A 19,157-nucleotide genomic window follows, 5' to 3' on the forward strand; every position below is an offset into this window, starting at 1 on the left:
ATTTTTAATCGGAGAGAGAGATGGGAGAAAGACAGAGGCAGGAGAAAGGGCAGATGGAGCTCCTGGGCTGGAATGCAGAAATGTGAAGACCTGGAATTTGGGAACTCGCAATGACTTATTGTAGCCTCGAAAGAACACTATTCAGTTATGGTGCCTAGTTGTACAAGGTCCTTTTTCAGTTCAAAGAAGGGCAGAATCCCTGTAAAGGTCATAGCATAAGAGATTAATTAATATAGTCAGGTGGGGGAAGAGGGAAATTGATCTAAAAAAACTGGAAAAAAAAATAATCTTTATTTATGCTGTCCTAGAGGACAAAGCACATGCAGCATGTATATGCAAAACACGTTCATGGCAGCCATCCATAGATATTTGCAACTCCAGTGTCTCAGATGATACTAATAAAAAAGGCAACAGTTGGTTAATAAATGATTAACAGATGTAGGCACTGCTGAAGAAAGCAAAACAGGGGAAAATAAGCAAAAGAGTATTTTACCTAAGAGTAGTTCTAAATTAAACCACGGCAAGTCGAGCAGATCCTGGAGTTGTCCTTGCCGGAAAGTATTCTCGAGTCATTGGAAACTCAGCCTTTAACAATGCAGTGATTTTTTGGTGAGAACAGACAGATGTGCAGGTTTCAGCAGTTGGAAGGGAACCCATGACCACATGTATACATTTCCATCTCTATCGCAGCTTTCCGTGTTATTTTGATGCTTACGTGGTGTGCATTCTTGGCTCTAGAAAGTAGTCACATCTGTGTTTAAATCTGTTCCTGTGTATGGCCACACTTAAGTACGTTCTCAGTTTAATTATTCCAGTGGAAGGATATGGACAGAGCATTCACTAATTCCTGAACAAGGGAAAACTTCTTGGGCTTCTCTGGATTATTTTTGTTTATTTGAGGGTGTTGGTTTTTAATAAGTCCCGTGCTTGTGCTTCACAGGGTGGTCCAGGTGTCAGAGGTGCCAAAGGTCATCGTGGCGATCCGGGTCCAAAGGTACATTGCACAGCACTTTGCAGTTGACAGATCCACAGGTTCTTGGTTTCTCTCTGCTGCATGTAAAGCTTGAAATGAATTCCAGATTCTCTCTCATGTCGCCAAGGAAGAAGCACAGTGAAATGCCATTGGCATTTGATGTGTCTCTTTTCATAACAATTGCTTGTCCTGTTTATTCCTTGATAAAAGACATAAAATTCAGAACGCTCCTGTCACAGCATAAATTTTCATTTTTTTTGCATTTATAAAGGAACCAGGCAGTTTTAAATTGAACCCTAACTGCTCAATCAAATGTTAACCCATATTTCTGGTATTTTTGAGTCTATTGGTATTTAATTCTTCAAACATAAGCTGCCTTTGTCCATATGATAAGAGTTTAACTTATGTCCTCTGCTACATTAGGGACCAGATGGACCTCGAGGTGAAATTGGTGTTCCCGGACCACAAGGACCTCCAGGACCACAAGGACCCAGTGGACTTTCTATTCAAGGGCTTCCAGTGAGACTTACAAAATCAATAGTGTTCTTTCTTGTAATGTGTTGAACAGCACATATCTTAGACTGGACTGCACAATATCTTTTGGTGTCCTGATCAGAATCTGAATTTCAATATTTGAGATGAAATCACAGATTTATGCTTAACCTACACTGGACATGGGTTCAATGCCAACATTCCTGTTTTTATTTGGATCTGAACTTTTAGCTGAAGGTATTTGATAGCAGGTTGAATATGCCCCAGGTATTAGCACCCAAGCCCGGCGAAAAGTGAAAAAAATTACAGTGGGGGTTGTAACATGGCCCCAAACCAAAATGTTAATATTTTATCTTTTTTGGGTTGTGGTATTGCTCATCGCAGATCAGTTCTGACTTGAAAGATATAGCCAAGCAAGAACACCATATTCGTTGCCAAAATTAAGCAATAGTATCTACTGCACTTACAAAGTCTGTCATCAGAGGAGATGATTAGGCCTGGAGTAAGCAATGATGTTGTGAAATAAGTCTCAGAATTTCATCATAAAGACACATTGGTAAAATAATGAACCAGCAGCATTAATCTTGTTTCATACACGTCTCCAGTAGATGGCTTCACACAAGCCTTTAAAGGCAGGAGACACAGGGTTTTTTTCTGCTAGACTTTTTTTCAAAATTTACTACATATAATACACTTTCTTCTTTTTACCTCATCTGTGTGATACTGCTGTACAATATAATGAAGTGAGTTACTAAAGCTATATTCTTGATGATGCTGTCATTGAAGAATAATACAGAATACATTAATTATAAGAATAGCTAATTGATAGGGAAATTGTGTTTCTGCATGGAATTTAATTAAAATTAGTTTGTTATCTAGAAAAGTATATCTTTGTCAAGCATATGTACTGTGGAAACACATGTAATTTCCAGAGAAATATATTGGTTTCATCATTATAGGAAATATTTCTGAGAGCTGAAGAGAAACAGATTTCCTTTGAGGAGAAAATAAAATAACTACCTTTTTTTTAATCACATAATGGCTATAGTTTTGCCAGGTTAGCTCTGAAATCTTTTAAAATTAGTTTTACTTTCTTTATTTTCTATATTCGTAAATTCTTCATTTACAGTTTTGCAAATAGGTATGCTCTCAGCAGGAAAAAATTTCTTATTAGTTGTTTGTTGTTTTTTTTTCTGAAGACACTGAAAGAAACTATTTAAATTAGGAAAGTAACCATGTATTTGGTTTACTATGTGTGATTCTTAATTTTCAGGGGCCACCAGGTGAAAAGGGAGAGAAGGGAGATCTTGGTTTTCCTGGCCTGCAGGTATTGTTTAACCTGTCACTTACGCAGTTTGAATGTTGAATTGACATTCTGGTGAGTTTAGGGCACATAGTCAAAACTGCTGAGCAGCCTGTTGTTGGCGTGAATTTGAACGGAGATTTGGAATCGGGAATCCAGGGTGTACTGGTGTCCAGTGACCCGATCATTCAGGGCCTGAAGAACCCGTTACTTTCTTGACCTTGTTAAACACCGAAATTGGATCTCTATAGGCTCAGAAACTATCCACTCTTAGATTCCTGCTTACATAGTGAATAATTACCGTTTGCTTGTTTTCACTTTGAACTCATTAAATTCTTCCTAGGGTTATCTAGGAGGACAGATGAGGCACTTAATCTTTTTGAGGCCATCTTTCACAAGATCAGCATCTTAAAAAGCTGTAGTATTCAGTGAATCTTACTCAGTTTCATGTCTGGTATTTAGTCTGGAGATTGCATTCCAATTTATTGCTGCCTTCCAGGATCATTTGCTCTTCTTTTTTCAGATGCTTCTCTTCTGCTGTTTATATCCCTCCAGAATTTGTTGGTTGTTACCAGATTTTTCACCTTCTTGTTCCTACGTGCTAGGGATAGCAAACTCATACAGCCCTTCCTCATAAATCAGTTTTGTTAGCCCTCTGGACCGCTGCAGTAATGGTCCCAGACAGCTGCTTTGCCATCATGAGCTAGAGTGTCACTCCCTGCCTTCATGAGCGAGAGAGTGACATTTCATCTGAACAATGGGGAACTGCTGGACCTAACTGGTCATCCTGCTCAGGCAGGTAATGCCCCTTTGGTATTGCTGCACTGACTGCAGACAATATGGTCACAGACTGTTTAAGCAATGAGAGAGAGAAATAGCTGTATTTTTAGGTTAAGCTACTCCTGACACAACACAGGAATGATGCAGGAAATCAAGCTCTCTCTTCAGCTTAGTGGCACAGGGAGCCTGACCTGACAAAATTGTCAACGTTATTAACAGAGGATTGTGGCAAAGGAGGTATGAAATCTGTGCATTTTAACAATGTCTGTTTAGCTATCTCTCATTTCACAGAAACACCTTCTTTACAGAATCTCTTCTATGGCCCCAACCATTGAACTCCCTAGTTCCATTTATCCAACACGTTTATCCAAAAAGCATGTCATATAGTTTCACTGGGAAGTGATTTGGTTGGATTCTGTTAACTTGATCTCATCATTTGATCTCCCTTTATAATGTTTAGGGTGTCCCAGGAGCATCAGGTTCACCCGGAAGAGATGGAGCTCAAGGTCAAAGGGTAAGGTAAAATGAACATGTTTTGGATGTGTCTTAAGAGTTTCCATTCCCGAATGGGTATGTTTCTCAACGTGGTTGATTTATTACAGTTTATGTCACTTGTTTTCTATCATTTCTGGAGGCCTGTATCTCTGTGCCAATCAGCAGAGCAGAGATTGGGTGGAGGATCCTTCCATCTGCTACATCAGGGTTGAGAAACACCAGACACGTGATGGGGAGCCATGAAATGTGTTTGTGTTTAATGCACTTGACAGGAGTAGATGTCACTAATGTCCAGCACTGCCATTTAGTCCATTTTCTTATATGTTTAAAATCAGCTGGTGGTTAAATGGTACATAATTAGCATGCAATCCAATGCAGTGATCTAAATTTGCTTTCTAGCTAATTAATGAATGACACAGACAATTACAAGGGAATTTTATACTGAATGTAAAACAATACATGTAGAAACTGCTGACATGAGGAAAAGGTGAAGAATAATATCAAAATTTAGTCAACCTTGCTTCCGGTAGAGCAAATGAAGATAGTTACAGTCTGTCTGGGAATTGGGAAAAAAATCTTCATATTCCTGTGTGCAGCTAAATCTGTAAGTCCTCCTCCCTGTCTCCTTGGGGAGACTTTTGTTTCATTATTAGACAGAAACTGGAAAGTCACTGTTAGCGCAATACTAGGTTACTGTCTACAGCAGAAGTTCCTTATTAAATATGACTTTTCAGTTTCACTTGAACAAGATTTACATATTCATGATCCTTTTTTGGATACGTTAATGTAACTTGAACTTCAGGGAAATCTGGACTTTCTTTGGATTTCTGGCATTAAACTGAGACCTTGTTGTAAAAAAAATCCCTATAGCAAAATGTATATTTGAGCTCACTATTTTGAATTTAAGCATTGGCATATCTTTATGTGTAGAAGTAATTCCACTGAAGTTACTGTAGAATTTAGGCAGATGTTTTTTAGATGTTTTTTCTCTAAAATCAGGAAAATAAAGTAATTTTATTAAGATAAAGATTTAAACATTATCATCAGATGAATAACCTTCTAATCACATGAATGGCCTTCTAATATTAAATTGAGTTGTGGTGAAATATGAAGGTAAATATAAAATGTATTCCTTTTCCTACTTATAATACTGTGATGCCTTCTTCCGTATAGAAGCTCATTTATAAAGTTTTTTAAGTCTTCTTTTTGACTGTATTGGATTTTTTTCGGTGTAAATCCCCCGAACAGGTGTCACCTGTTCATCTCCAAGTTAATTAATAAAGCCCTGGAGCCTGATGGACATTTGAATCTTTCCCACTGTGCTGCCTAATCTTAGTCATAGCCAGGTCGAGGTGACCTGGTGCTAGACATTATACATGAGTGGTATGTGCCTTCTCTTTCTGCCTTGCTGATCACGAGGCACAGTGAGTGTTCTGCAGTTCAGGGAGAAGAGAACTCTGTAATTTTACTTTATTCTGTAGCTGACCACATATTTAGCCATGGAGGCCCTCAGCCATGTCTTGCTGGCAGCCAGCAGCTCAGAAGAGGTCTTGTTTCCCCACGTGTGGAAGTCAGCAGGTTGTTGCAGAGAGATGCTATCTCTGAGAGAGGCCAGCAGAAAGACTCATGCAGCAAAGGTTTTTGATACAGCCTGGAAAGGTCATGCAGGCCTTGCTCTGTAGAAGACCCCAGTGTTGTCTATAATAAAGTAGGGCAATTACATAAATTGCCAGATTTTATAGATATGGTAATAATGCTTTGCTCATGTGTTCACTTTCTTCTGGTGTTAATCAAAGGAGCTGGATAAATAGCTTAGATCTCATAAAATTAGGTCTGTTATTGTCCCTGTGCAACCCTTATGCAATATTGTCCAGCAGTAATTATTTCTAGGACAAAAAATAGTTATGTTACACTAATTTTATGGTGGTGTAACTCATTTGATTGCTGTGAAGTTATGACAACATAAAATTGCTTTTAATGGGTGAAGATTCAAACCAATGATTTCACCGCAGTCTCTTTGAAGGCCAAGTGCTTAAGAAAGGCATAATTCTAAAGGGCAGCAACTGCAGCAGCAGCAAAGGGGAACTGGAAAATTCCTGAGAAGTAAATTGCTTTTTTGTATAATATTCCCTTTGTTGGGCTTCTTCCTGTTAGCCAAGATGCCAGACTGTTTTACAGCCATTATACTACTAGAACTGAGATTTCTATGTTATTCTTCGCTTAGCTATCGTTTCCTCTTTAGAATTTGTTGTTCATTAAGGTAGTTTAATTATATTGGTACCAGTGCTGTAAAGTACTTAAACAGACGGCTAAATCACACTGATTTGAAGGTGGTAAGCATGAGACTGATACTTATTGGGAGATCTCCGAGAGCTTTGCTGAACTGGGGATAATGTGATAATAGAACTCAAGAAGTCCTAGAATAGAGATTTTTTTCCTTCCAGTTGCTGGTAGGTGGAACCAATTCACTTTTTACAGTTTGTTTTCCTTCCTTTTTTTTTTTTTTTTTTCAAGTGTTCATCATTTCTGGTTTTATTTTTGAAATCAGTTGAGAAAAGGTCATCTTTTCCTCTTAATGTTATAATTCAACAATTAGTCTATAGAGGTTCTTTTTTATATTTCTGAACTTCTGCTTATTCGTCTCCGATTTATTTGTTTTTCTTGGTTTTTAGTACCTCATTAAGAAATAGAGCATCTCTGCTGTCAGTTGTGTGAATTCATACAGAGATCATTTTCATAATGAAATAGTCTTCCTATGAAAGAGAGTGGGATGTAATAAAAATATTGTATGAAGATTGAATCAGAGCAAAAGATGCATTTTCTGATAATAAGGCAAACTTTCTGAATACGCATGTTAATATTTTATACCTGCCTGGTAACTGGTTTAAATGAGACATGAGGGTGCCCTCCCCTCTCATTAGCTTCTAGTTACAAAAGAGTGTCATAAAGATTTTATAAAAATAGAAAATGGTTTCTTTTTATTGCATGGCTGGGGCTGTGGTTGGTTGGTGTCCTGTCTGCTGTCCCATATTTGTAGCTGGTGATATAGAGAGGTTTTACTCAACAGAACAGACTGTGTTTCTCCACCAGCTCTCCCAATCACATCGTATTGAAAGAGAGAGCTTGAATTGCACGTGTGAGAGAGTCCAAACTGACATCATGCCTCTGGTGAGCATGTAGACAGTAATTACACTCTCTTGTGCTTTTGATTCATTTCTTTCAGCCAACAGTATAAAGTTTGGAAGCAAACTGAAACTGACCCTTGCTGAGATATGTAGGTAGAGGGGAGAAAAGTCTCCCCTTTCCCATATCTCCATGGCTCCTGTCCAAGGTCAGGTCACAATTGCAATCCCTGTTCATTCTTGCAAAGTGCAGGCCACACGAGAGGACAGATCTACACAGCTGCAACAAGAGAAGCCTAGTATATCATCCCGAGTGGCAAGCTTGCTCTGCTTGATGACACAGTGTAGAGAGGGATCTCCATTGTTCTGACTGCCAAGTTTGTATCTCTGTGATGCTGTTACCACTCTCTGTAGCCTGGTGGTTTCCTCGGGGTGTCTTCTTGTGGCCAAGCTTCTCCTTGGCAAAGAGACATGGTTCCTCCTTAGCAGGTTAAAAGGTTCTGGAGAAAGCTTTGTTGGATGTGCTTCCCTCTGTGTCTACTAGAGGTGGGACCACAGAGTTAAACTGTCAAGTGATTGATTTCTCTTGCTGAGCTGCTGCAGCTAGTTTGAAGCCCCGAAGCATTGACCAATGCTGCCTTATCCTTCTTGAAGACATTGGTCTGCAGAGAGGATGATTCAGTCTCTTAAACATTTCTTCAGCTCCTAATGGCTCCTAATCAGCTCACTCTGAGAGCAGGAGGGCAGGTTGCTTTGGGTCCACGTTAATTGGAGTCTTGGAACACTTCCAGGTATGAAGATTCCACATCCTCTCTGGGCAAGCCATGACAATATTAATTGAACCACCTTCATTGTAACATTTTTTTTCCTAACGTCTAATCATAATTCCCCCTGTTTCCACTTGTGTCTGTTGCTTCTTGTCCCATCGCTGTGCACCTCTAAGAAGAGTGCTTACGTCTCTTTTTCCTCTGATCAGGTAGAATCATAGAATCATAGAATTTCCCAGGCCGGAAGGGACCTCCGAGGGTCATCTAGTCCGACCTCCCCGCAGTCAGCAGGGACACCCCCAACTAGACCAGGTTGCCCAGGGCCTCGTCGAGCCTCTCCTTGAATATCTCCAGGGATGGGGCCTCAACCACCTCCCTGGGCAACCTGTTCCAGTGCTCCACCACCCTCACAGTAAAGAACCCCCTTCTAATCTCCAATCTAAATCTGTTCCCCTCCAGCTTGAAGCCATTTCCCCTCGTCCTGTCACTACAGGCCTTTCTAAACAGGTTCTCCCCAGCCTTCCTGTAGGCTCCCTTCAGGTACTGGAGTTAAAACAGCATTACTGGTAGTTAAAACAGCATTAAGCTCACCAAGCAGAGCCAACCCACTTCTTTCAAACTTTCTTCATATGTCCCGTGCTCCAGCCCCTGACCAGCTTGGTGAACCTGCACTGGACCTGCTTCAGTATGTCAGTCTTTCTTGTACTGGAGATACCGAACTGGACCCAGCACTCCAGAGCTAGTCTTAAAAGCTTTCAATAGAGGCAAAGGGGTGCTTCCTTAAATGTACTGCTCAACCTGTTGGCTGTGCTCCTACAGCCAGACTGTGGTTGGCTTTCTTTGCTGCAGGGGCATGCTGATGACTCATGTTCAACCTGTTTTCCCCTAGAAACTCCCAATTCTTTTTCCCAAAGCCATAGAAATGACGTGTATGTTGAGCTGTGTCACATCTTCTCCTCTAAGGACTTGCTTAATTTCCACAGAATCACCATGGTTGGAAGGGACCTCTAAGATCATTGAGTCCAAACTTAAAAAAAAAAAACAAAAACAAAAACCAACCAAACAAAAAAAACCCCACCCCAAACACAACACCCCACCACATCACACCCACCCACAAACCAATAATCTTGGGCACTAGAGCATGCCCTGAAGAGCCACGTCTACATGTTTCTTAAATACCTCCAGGGATGGTGACTCCACCACCTCCCTGGGCAGGCTGTTCCAGTGCCTGACCACGTCTCAGTAAAGTAATTCCTCCTAATATCTAATCTAAACCTCCCCTGCTGCAACTTCAGAGGAACAGGTTGCCTGGAGAGGTGGTAGATGCCCCATCCCTGGAAACACTCAAGGTCAGATTTGATGGGACTCTGAGCAGCCTGAGCTAGTTGAAGATGTCCCTGCTCATTGCAGGGGGTTGGACTAGATGTCCTTTAAAGGTCCCTTCAACCCAAACTATTCTGTGATTCTATGATTCCCATCAAAATCGGTCCTGTTGTTCTCTTGGACATGCAGGTCCACGGAGGAGTTTCAGTGGTTCTGTACAGAGCTGTCCTGGACAAGACTGCATCAGAGAGAAAGTGCTGTTGTACCATGTAATTTCCCAGGTTATTCTGGAGGTGGTTAAGAAGAGAGGACACTTCAATAAATAGAAGAGTTAATAACATCTTTAAGGCTTCAGTCTCAGAATACAACTTCGTGAATTCTCACACTGCTCTATTTTCTTCTACATTACACAGACTAAAAATAATGGGAGAAAGAGCCAGAAGAAAAACATTCCCAGTCTTCCTGCCAATTTCCTGGTACCTACTAATCTCTGCTCACTACTCAAAAGTTCAGAATGAGTGTCAGATCTGTTCTGGCCACTGGATGGTCTGAGTAACATCATATTCAAACCCTGTTGGCAGCACAAAAAAATATCTTTGGTCTTTTACCTGCATGAGAGAATAGGTGTTGCCATACTCTTGCTTGAACCAAACCTCTTTGACCTCACTTCTAAATAGCAATTTTTGCATCTAACAAATACAGTAGGAGGTGATTTTTTGTGGCCAAGTGATACAGACACAATGCCAAGAGAAATGAATCCTAGGAGAATAGACAGGAGATGATTCTTGAGCAGCCAAGAGCAAGAATATTGCTCAGAAGACAGAAAATGTGAAATATAGTCAAAGAAAATGTAATTCTAATCATACTGTTAGTTCTACTCTTTGACTGGGATGGGAGGAGTTGGGGGGGACATTAAGCATTATTTTTCTTTAGAACTTTGTGTGAATCCACGCTAGATCCTAGAAGTCAGTTGGAAGTTCTGTATTTCCCTCCTCCTAGTTAAATTAAGCCCTTAATCACGTACTACCAGTCTTCATCCTGCTTTAAGGACCAATCAAAAATAAATGCAGATTTTAAATATTTGTTTTAAAAAATGAAACATACTTTTAAATAGAATTATCATAGAATCATATTCAGCCTGATTTAGACATATTTTTTCTCTAGCTTTTATGGAAAGGAAAATGTTGAAAACCTTTGAGCTAGTTTGCTGCTCCTCAAACATAGGATATAATTCCAATCTCATTTAAATCTTTGAAGTCAGGGTCAAATTTTGAAATATATTAATGCAGAATAGATAGAACATATGAGAATCATAGAATGGTTTGGGTTGGAAGGGACCTTAAAAGACCATCACGCTCCAACCCCCCTGCCATGGGCAGGGACACCTCCCACTAGACCAGGTTGCTCAAAGTCCCATCCAGCCTGGTCTTGAACACCTCCAGGGATGGGGCAGCCACAGCTTCTGTGGGCAACCTGTTCCAGTGCCTCACCCAACCTCACAATAAGGAATTTCTTCCTAATATCTAATCTAAATCTCGTGGTTTAAAGCCATTACCCCTTGTCCTATCACTGCACTCCCTGATTAAGAGTCCTTTCCCTTATCCACCGAGCGGTCCATCCATCAAGTCCATGTCTCTCCAATTTAGAGACAGGGATGTCATCTTCCTGAAGGTTATAATGTTAAAAACACAAGTCTAGTTTGCATCATCTTTTATGGACTTCCACGTTATTATAAAAGTATGAATAGCTATGATTGAATTTTTCAAAACATTGTTCACAACTAAATGGTTCTTCCAGAAAGTATCAGAAACCCTATTTTATAATTTTTAATACATTTCAAGATTCCTTATACCATTCTCTGTTTTCCTCTAGAAACACCAGTTTTGAAGACTGAAGACACTTTCCTTTGCAAATTTATTTAATTGAGCGAGGCTTGCAATCTTTTCCTTGTATATGTCTTAAAACTACTGTGATAGAGATACTTCTTGTATCTTTATACCACTTAGCTGGTACGTTTGCTTTAGTTCTTACTGTTATAGGGGAGCTGCTTTGGTCCTTGAAGCTTCAGGAACCATCTGGCTACACTGTGAAATAGGAAAGTATTTCCTTATCAAGACTAAGGATGCATAGATGACATAATATGAGTTGATTTTTTTATCATTGAAACACCCTTCTGGTGGAATTTTATAAAATCCTTTCCAGGTACATGGCAGATAATATTCCCCAACCAGATTTTTAATGCCATGTGATAGCAGGTTTGAATCATAGTTTCCAAATTATGTAAAGTGTAAAACTAGTAATTCATGCTATATTCATACTAAAGCTGTGTCATAAATAAAGCTTTGGGAAAAAAATGCAAAATAAAAAAGATGTAAATTTTTTCCTGAAGCTCTGCGAGATACTGAGGCCTAGAATGTTCTTTACTGTGTGTCAGCATAAACGCTTTCAAACCCTCCTTTTCCTTCTTCTCTCACCTCCATATTCTGGTCTTGAGCCACAGATAAGATCATATTTCTCCTTTTTAGGCTGTGGAGTAGATAAAGAATTGACTTATCACCAGGCTGTTCAGAAACCTGTGCTTTATAGCATGTGGACACAAAATGTGCATATTGGTTAATTTGCAAGAACACTTTATTAATAGTGTATTTTCTTCTACATCTGGTCAGTCTTTTTTTTTTTTTTATGATTTGCTTGCTTTCCAGTTTCCAAGTTATCTTTAGTTTTTGGCTCTCGTTTCTGGAAGCTCTGAAGCACGTTCATAATGTAAACCACATGAGCATTCCTGCTGCTTCCCGAGTCAGGGCCTCGGTGATGGCGAGTGCACATGGACGGTGTTGCTGGGCAGAGAGATGGCCTCTCCATTGCCATCTTTCCACACTTCATCAGTTGGACTGTGAATAGTTGCAACTGGTGAGAGCAGATGTAGAAGTGGGACCCATCTTGTGGCAGTCTGACAGCAAACACTCTCATTTAACTTAGCACAGCAGCACCAGAAGTGAAATTCACTCAGAGGTGAAAATTGCCAGCACAAAGAGTTTTGCATCCCTGCTTCTTACTACAAAAGTATTGTGAGAGTAGTTGGATTTATATTTTTTTAAAATATTGGCGATGCTATAGCTCCTTTTTAGAAATAAACCCTCCCCAGGGCAAATAAGGGAATTTTCTTCTAAGAAACCACTACCACCAGTTACTAATTAAAAAAAAAAAAAAGGTCTAGATGAAATGGAACAGATTCATGAAGTACATATAAAAAGCTGATAAAATCACTTATATTTCTCTTATATAGGGCCTTCCTGGCAAAGATGGACCCACAGGCCCACAAGGACCTCCTGGCCCAATGGTGAGTATTGCCCATGGAGTTTGTTACTGTAAAAGCCAGCAGGATTTGAAGGGGATTGTAGGTCACTCTTATCTAGGCTTCAGTGAATAGGCCAAGGCCAAGGATTCTGCTTGGAAGGGAAAGTTCTCATGGTGCACAGTCTTGGCAGAGAGTTACTTCTCCAGTGTTGTTTCTTTCCACTCTAACTTAGCTCGAGAAAAAAATGTCTCCCAGGGGAGGGGGAGACACTTATTCAGTCAATAGGTTGAAAGCTTGTTCTTAGTCAAGTAACTGCACTATAAAGGAAATTTGGGCTCTTAACGTTTGAAACAAGACTTTCTTTTTGTAAGAAATTCCAATTTGGATTGTTAGTTGAAGTGAACCGCCATGTGCTGCTTGGTCTGGAGGCAAGTGCAGGTATTCAAATGCTCTCACAGAGGAAGACAGTAGAGGCCACATTCAGCCTTCAAAGCAAGACGTGTGTTGCCTCCAGGATCAGTCTTATCCTTCTCAGCTCAGGCAGCTAGGCAAAGTTAATGCCTTCTTGATAGAATTAAGAAGTTAGGTGAAACTGCTGATGGTATCAAGTGTTCTCCAAGCAATCCTGCTCTTTTTACAAAAAATGTTCTGATTCATCCCCCCCGAACGTGGTCGTAAAATCACAGGATCTAGTCATTCAGCAATCTGTGCCTGGTTCAGAAAGCGAGCAACACAAGTCTGTTTTTCTCAAGTGCTTTTCTCAGAGCTGTGCCTTTGGTGCTCTTTTTCCTGCAACATGCACTTCTGAGTCTTCTCTCCCAGCATCTCCAGCCTTTTGCTTGCAGAACTGTCTGCTTTGTCTCCCTCTCCATCACACCGTTATTTCTCCCATCAGCATTCATGGATGTTGATTGTCATCACCACTAAGTATTTTCTCTCTCTGTTTCCGTGTAGGGCATACCTGGTGCTCCAGGTGTTCCTGGTGTTACTGGAAGCCAGGGGCCACAAGGTGATGTTGGAGCTCCTGTGAGTAAAATTAATTAATATTGCTATACTTGCTGGTATGGATTAATTGTTTTCTGTACCTGACTTCACTGTTTTACGAAACTCCTCAATATTTATAGCTTATGATCTGTTTGCAGTTAGTGGCTAAGCGAAACATCATATTGGTCTTTCTTGTTCGTTCTTCATAATTAAATGTATTTGTTGATCTTACGTACAGTGTTTGGAATATAGGGATTAGAGAGTCAAAACACAAGATTTAAACACAGAAGTTAAAAACATAACAGTATGTGAATTTGTAGTCTGTGTGTAATTACTTTCTCCTCTTTTTCCTTTGCACTTCAAGCAACTCTAAGGAAATTAAAGTATGCCATTTATTAACCTGAATATTTCCAAAATATTGTTCTCGTTCTCAAACTGTGAAAATATTGCATGAATACAGAACTGGCTTTCATGGTTACTCTGCGTTTGCATCAAGACAACTGACTTACCAATCAAGGCTTTTTCTAGAATCTTATTATAAATCTGACCATCAATTTCATAGAGTGGAAAATTTCACTCTATACCGAATATAAATATTAGGAACCTTTAATGCTAAGCTTGTCTTTCAGATATTATTTTCTTTATTATAAAAAAACTCAACAGTTTAAGTAGAAGAAGGGAATACAACTATAAAATGAGTGTGTAAAAGAGAGGATTTACAGTGGACCTCTTTTTCTCTGTGACAGTTCAGATAATATTGTGTATTCAGATTTTAACATTTGACCACTTGGCTAATTATAAAGTCTGCTCAATTTTTTTCCAATGAATGTTCTATTTCACGTTTAAGGGCATCAGAATGTGACAGTGATTTCTTCTGATTCAATTTGCAGAATTTGTAGAAATCAAAATCCAGTTTGCTTTGGAGATTTAGTCCAATGCAAACATTTTTATTTGGTTGAGTGGAAATGACTGCTAAGATATAAGCAAAGACAATAACCTAATGCCCAGTTCTGCATAGTTTCTAAGTGTAATCATGGCATCTATGAAGGAGATTTGATGAGCTATGGAACTTGTTACTATCAATGTATGGCACGATGAGTATCCAGTTCCTGTCCAAAGACATGTTCCAGATATTGAACTAGATTTCCTAGAGTGTGGATATTCCTGTGAGTCATGTAAAACCTCTGCTGTGAATATTTAGACTCTAGTAGTTCTAAAAACCCAGCTAGCTGGGTAAACGATTACTGAGTTTCTTTTTTATCTTTCCCAAAAGGTAGGGTAATAGAGGCCTAGAAATATTCTTGCAGGTTTTGTAGGAGTTTCTTCTTGCCCAGGATAGAATAAGCTGTGCTTTAACTGTGCATCAGTTGGCTGGTTACCTCTTCATGCAGACCTGTCCTTGCTGCAGGAGTTCCTGAGAGATGTCTAGTCCACACCACCAGTGAAGCTGTAACTGCCTTAGATGACCTGTTCCAATCCATAATGATCCTTATTGTCATTACAGTATTAAATTATCTTTAATGTCACACTACATTTTCTGTGCAGTTTAATCCCATTGCTGACTCAGGTCATAGCAGAGGCAGAGACAGAAAGTCATTGTCGCCTTGTAATTGCCAAAGGTGGACATTTTCTTGAGTACTGAAATGGAAAATGTATATTTGTTACTGTCACGTGGCCTCCTGAAACCACGTTCCTTGTTTGGTTTTTCTCCTTTTACTGTCATGCTGCAAGGGAGACAATGTTTACATGTTAAAAATTTTGAGCAAGAACAAAATGACAATCAATTTTGTATTGAATCTTTTCATAGGGTCCTCCTGGAGCTAAGGGTGAAAGGGGTGAGCGGGTAAGTCTATCTTTAAATTAGCCACCATTTTTTTTCCCTGTCTGTCCTTCTGCCTCATAAAAAGCTTTCTCCAATTTGTATTTCTTTGTGTTTACAGGCACAATAATTTTCTCTGTGCAATCAGGCAAACTCTCCTTCTTTTCCAGACATCTTATATACAGCTACAGTTATGTTTTTAAGCTGAGAAGTATGTGGCATTAAGCTTGTCCCCAAATCTCTCAGCGGGGTTATCTTCTCCAACCTCTGCTTGCTGGCTAAATACATTGATGGGAACCAGGGAAATACCAAAACTTTTTTGGCTCTTTTTTCTCATCTGTGAGGATAAATCTCTCAGGGATAATAAATGTCTTTCATTTAATGATGGTGCAAAAAAATAGTGTTATGACACTGCTGCTGTTGTTGTCCAGGGTGATCTCCAGTCCCAAGCAATGGTGCGTGCTGTTGCTCGGCAAGTGTGTGAGCAACTCATCCAGGGTAAGAACATCTAGAGTTCACATGTTTCCATCTCTACAATGGATCTTTTCCTGCCACAATTACTTGCAAATATGATGCTTTTCAGAGCATCCAAGGGGATCTGTTTGTTTTAGGCTAGACAGTCAGGATTTATGTTCTGACTAGATTTATGTTCAAATGGATTTGTTTGCAATTAGAACTGATTAGCATCAGGCATCTAAAAAAAGCCTGAATTGTCTCCAATGTGCTATAGTATACAGAGGCTTCTGTGGTAACAATTTTAAATTTTTATAGACATAAAATACAAAAATAAAAAATCAAAGAAGGGAAATAAAATTCTACACAATAGTTCTTCCCCTTTTCTGTGTACTCCCTAAACCACTGTCTCTCCACCACCAAGCGTGTAACTTCATATTATCAAAGCACTACAGACCACAGCCTTGAGGACCTGCCAGTGCTTTGGTCAAACTTAGCTGAACCAGAGCCTCCACTGCAACTTGAAAACGAGGACATTTTTTTCCTGACAGGTCATATGGCAAGATATAACTCAATTCTGAACCAGATTCCAAGCCAGTCTGTCTCAACCCGAACCATCGCAGGACCCCCTGGTGAGCCAGGTCGGCCTGGGGCTCCAGGGCCACAAGGAGAACAAGGTTCCCCAGGCATGCAAGGGTTTCCAGGAAGTCCCGGTCAACCAGGAAGACCAGGAGAAAGAGGTAGGCTTTGTACTTTGCATACAAAAAGATATATCTCCCTTTCTTGATAGACAGGAGACAAAAGCCATCAGAATATAACTGTGAGAAGAACGGTTTTCTCACTAGTTGATTGGTGAGCTCAACACAGACCGTAATGAGAGCTGTGAGACTCTCAGCCATGAAGGTACCGCAGGCTTTGCCAGGTGTGATTTGGCAGGATCAGACAGAGGTTAAATGCCTGAACTGCTGAAGGTTGGTGGCATATAATTGGGCGCATCACCGGAGGCTTTTGTCTTAGTAGGACTCTGAAGTAACCTGGAGCTGTAAATGAATAAGCAAAGGAGCTTTTGGAAAAGGCAGCTGTAAAACGGGCAGATCTGTGTTGGGGAAAGATGGAGCTTTTCTGCTAAACTTGAAATGTATCAGTCTGAAGGTTTATAAATCATGATAAGCTGAAAGGAGCAAAGTTGTTAAGAAGAGGGAAAAAATTCTAGTTGATGAGGGGTGGAGAGAAAACGGTGAAGTCAGAGAAAAGTAATAACTGTTCATTTACAGTAATTCTCCTCTGCATTCTTACATGCGTGCTAGATCCCCTTCTCCTTTCCCCCTCCAGTATTGTCTAATAAAGAAACAAGCTCCATGTTTTGATTTACTCTCTCTCCGTGCAGCCCTGGCAATCTCTGGTGTACCAGAGTAGCACTACTAAAGGTACTCCTGAGTGAATCTATGGTTGTGAAGTGCTTTGAAGGCCATTACATGAGGAGGTGACCAAAAACCCAAGAGACAAAGGTGATATTCAGGAGCAATGAATTGGTGTTGCCAATACAAAATCTAAAATGAGATTTTAAAAATTAATTGCTATGAAGGCTGTACAGTTTAGGAGCTTAATAGTTCCAGTAGCAACGATGACCAGAGTTAAAGCATTGTTTTGAAAAGAAAGTCTTTGAGTGAACCTGTGAGTCTGTGGGTTCTTTCTTCCCTTCAAGACTGTAAGAGTAATCACCTTCTTGAAAAAAGAAGCAAGATTTTGGGTGGTGGCCTCTCAGTCATGCTGCTGCCTGCTCCTGTGGAGCAAAGACCAGACACTGTCCAGAAAAAAGGAGGAATAAGGGAGTGGGAGGCAAGTCAGAAAAAAAAATTGGAAGAGACAGCAAGTGAGGAACTGACTTTAAAAGTGGTGACCAAGGGAGACAACGCAGATTTCAGGGTAGTTGCTTAAAATACTAGTGTATTTCAAATGGCTTCTCAGGCAGGAACTGTTTAAATACAGAGAGTATTTTGCTGGGGCTTCAGGAATGGAGAAATAAAATCCCAGGTTACAAAAAGAGAAACGTGTCCGGCATTTAGCATGAATTTTCCATTGCATTTGTTGTGCTGAGGCCCAGACCCACGTGTTTTACTATTATGAACTCTCAGAGTGATTAGATATAGTCATTTGAATAAAATATGATGTGGGTTAACCCACTGCTGGTAATATTAATATCTGGGAAACCAACATTGGCAATTGAGTGAGTACAGAAAGGGTAAAAGCACATTAAAAAAGAATATTTTTTTCCTGTCTCTACAGATAACTGATGTTAGAAGGGCCTGATTTTGGCAGATAGAGCTTGTGGGGAGTTTCATACTTGGTTGAGAGCAAGCACTTATCAAGCACAGTTCAAGAACTATCATCAGTCACCCAGGGCTCTCTGCAGATTTTCATAAAATGTGATGCCAGATGTTGGGAGTGTTTTACAGTATTTATAGCTTAAAATGAGATTTTTTTAAAGAAAAGACAATCTATGTGTAAACTTAAAGACAAAATAATTGGCTTTAAGTGAAAATATTTTTTAGGACATTCATATAACTGGAGCCTTGCACAGAGCTGGTAGGAAAAGGAAGGAGATCATTCAGAACCTAGGAAAAACATAGAACAATTTATTAGTCCTCAAGCATTTAATTTCTTCAGAAGCAACTGAAATTTCAGATTGATGGTCTGCCTGATGTAGTAGCAGTTTATTTAACAGAAAGGTACCTTTTGAGTTGTAGAGACCCTTGGGACATTTCAGAATCCATTTCTAAGGAATTGCTCTAAGCTAAATCCAAAATGCAGCAGTGAAAAGTAAAAAATACTTTTACCAGCTTCATGCTTGTGGAGACTGATTGGAAGTTTCTTGTGTGTTCCCAGTTCTCACTTGTTTCCTAACCACCTATCATGCAGTGAAGTAGCAAACTGAAATTCCTCTGCTTCTGGATGGAAGGGTTTTTAGTTTCCAGAATACAGAGAGGAAGGTAAATGGATCCAGACCCCATCCCTTGCTGTGTTCTGAACCATTGATTGTATTCAACTTGTTCAGCAAGTCTCAATGTATAGTCCTGTCCTGAAGATCTCCAGCCAGAGACTTGGAAGTCTTTATGAACAATGTGTTTCTTTTCACTGATGTCATCACCATTTGGTTGTATATGTAGTCAATTAAATGTTCAAAACCAGTGCCAGATTAGCAACTCTGAAAAGTCAGCCTCCACCTTTAAGTACAGAAAATACCCTGCAACAGTGATATCAGTGTCCATAGAGCAAAATGAAAAGTAATAGACACCGGGGGGGGGGGGGGGGAAAAAAAGGTTTTTAATTTAATGGAGGGTTAATTTT

At 39.8% G+C, this 19,157-nt stretch overlaps 1 protein-coding gene across 6 annotated transcripts in view; it reads left to right on the forward strand.

Annotated features, from left to right (window-relative positions):
• Positions 1 to 19,157, forward strand: part of COL14A1 (collagen, type XIV, alpha 1) — a 115,003-nt gene that overhangs the window by 86,804 nt on the left and 9,042 nt on the right. For all 6 annotated transcript variants that reach the window (XR_001414447.1, XM_014965421.1, XM_014965420.1 and 3 more), the window contains 9 exons: positions 941 to 994; positions 1,397 to 1,492; positions 2,739 to 2,792; positions 4,009 to 4,062; positions 12,542 to 12,595; positions 13,508 to 13,579; positions 15,345 to 15,380; positions 15,788 to 15,854; positions 16,361 to 16,549. Coding sequence is in view for 5 of the 6 variants with exons in the window: in XM_014965421.1 (XP_014820907.1) it covers positions 941 to 994; positions 1,397 to 1,492; positions 2,739 to 2,792; positions 4,009 to 4,062; positions 12,542 to 12,595; positions 13,508 to 13,579; positions 15,345 to 15,380; positions 15,788 to 15,854; positions 16,361 to 16,549 (676 nt within the window). In the remaining variant the exon portion in view is untranslated. The remainder of the gene's footprint in view (positions 1 to 940; positions 995 to 1,396; positions 1,493 to 2,738; positions 2,793 to 4,008; positions 4,063 to 12,541; positions 12,596 to 13,507; positions 13,580 to 15,344; positions 15,381 to 15,787; positions 15,855 to 16,360; positions 16,550 to 19,157) is intronic.

This window comes from Calidris pugnax, unplaced genomic scaffold (genome assembly GCF_001431845.1).
Source record: "Calidris pugnax isolate Ruff unplaced genomic scaffold, ASM143184v1 scaffold41, whole genome shotgun sequence".
NCBI lineage: Eukaryota > Metazoa > Chordata > Aves > Charadriiformes > Scolopacidae > Calidris > Calidris pugnax.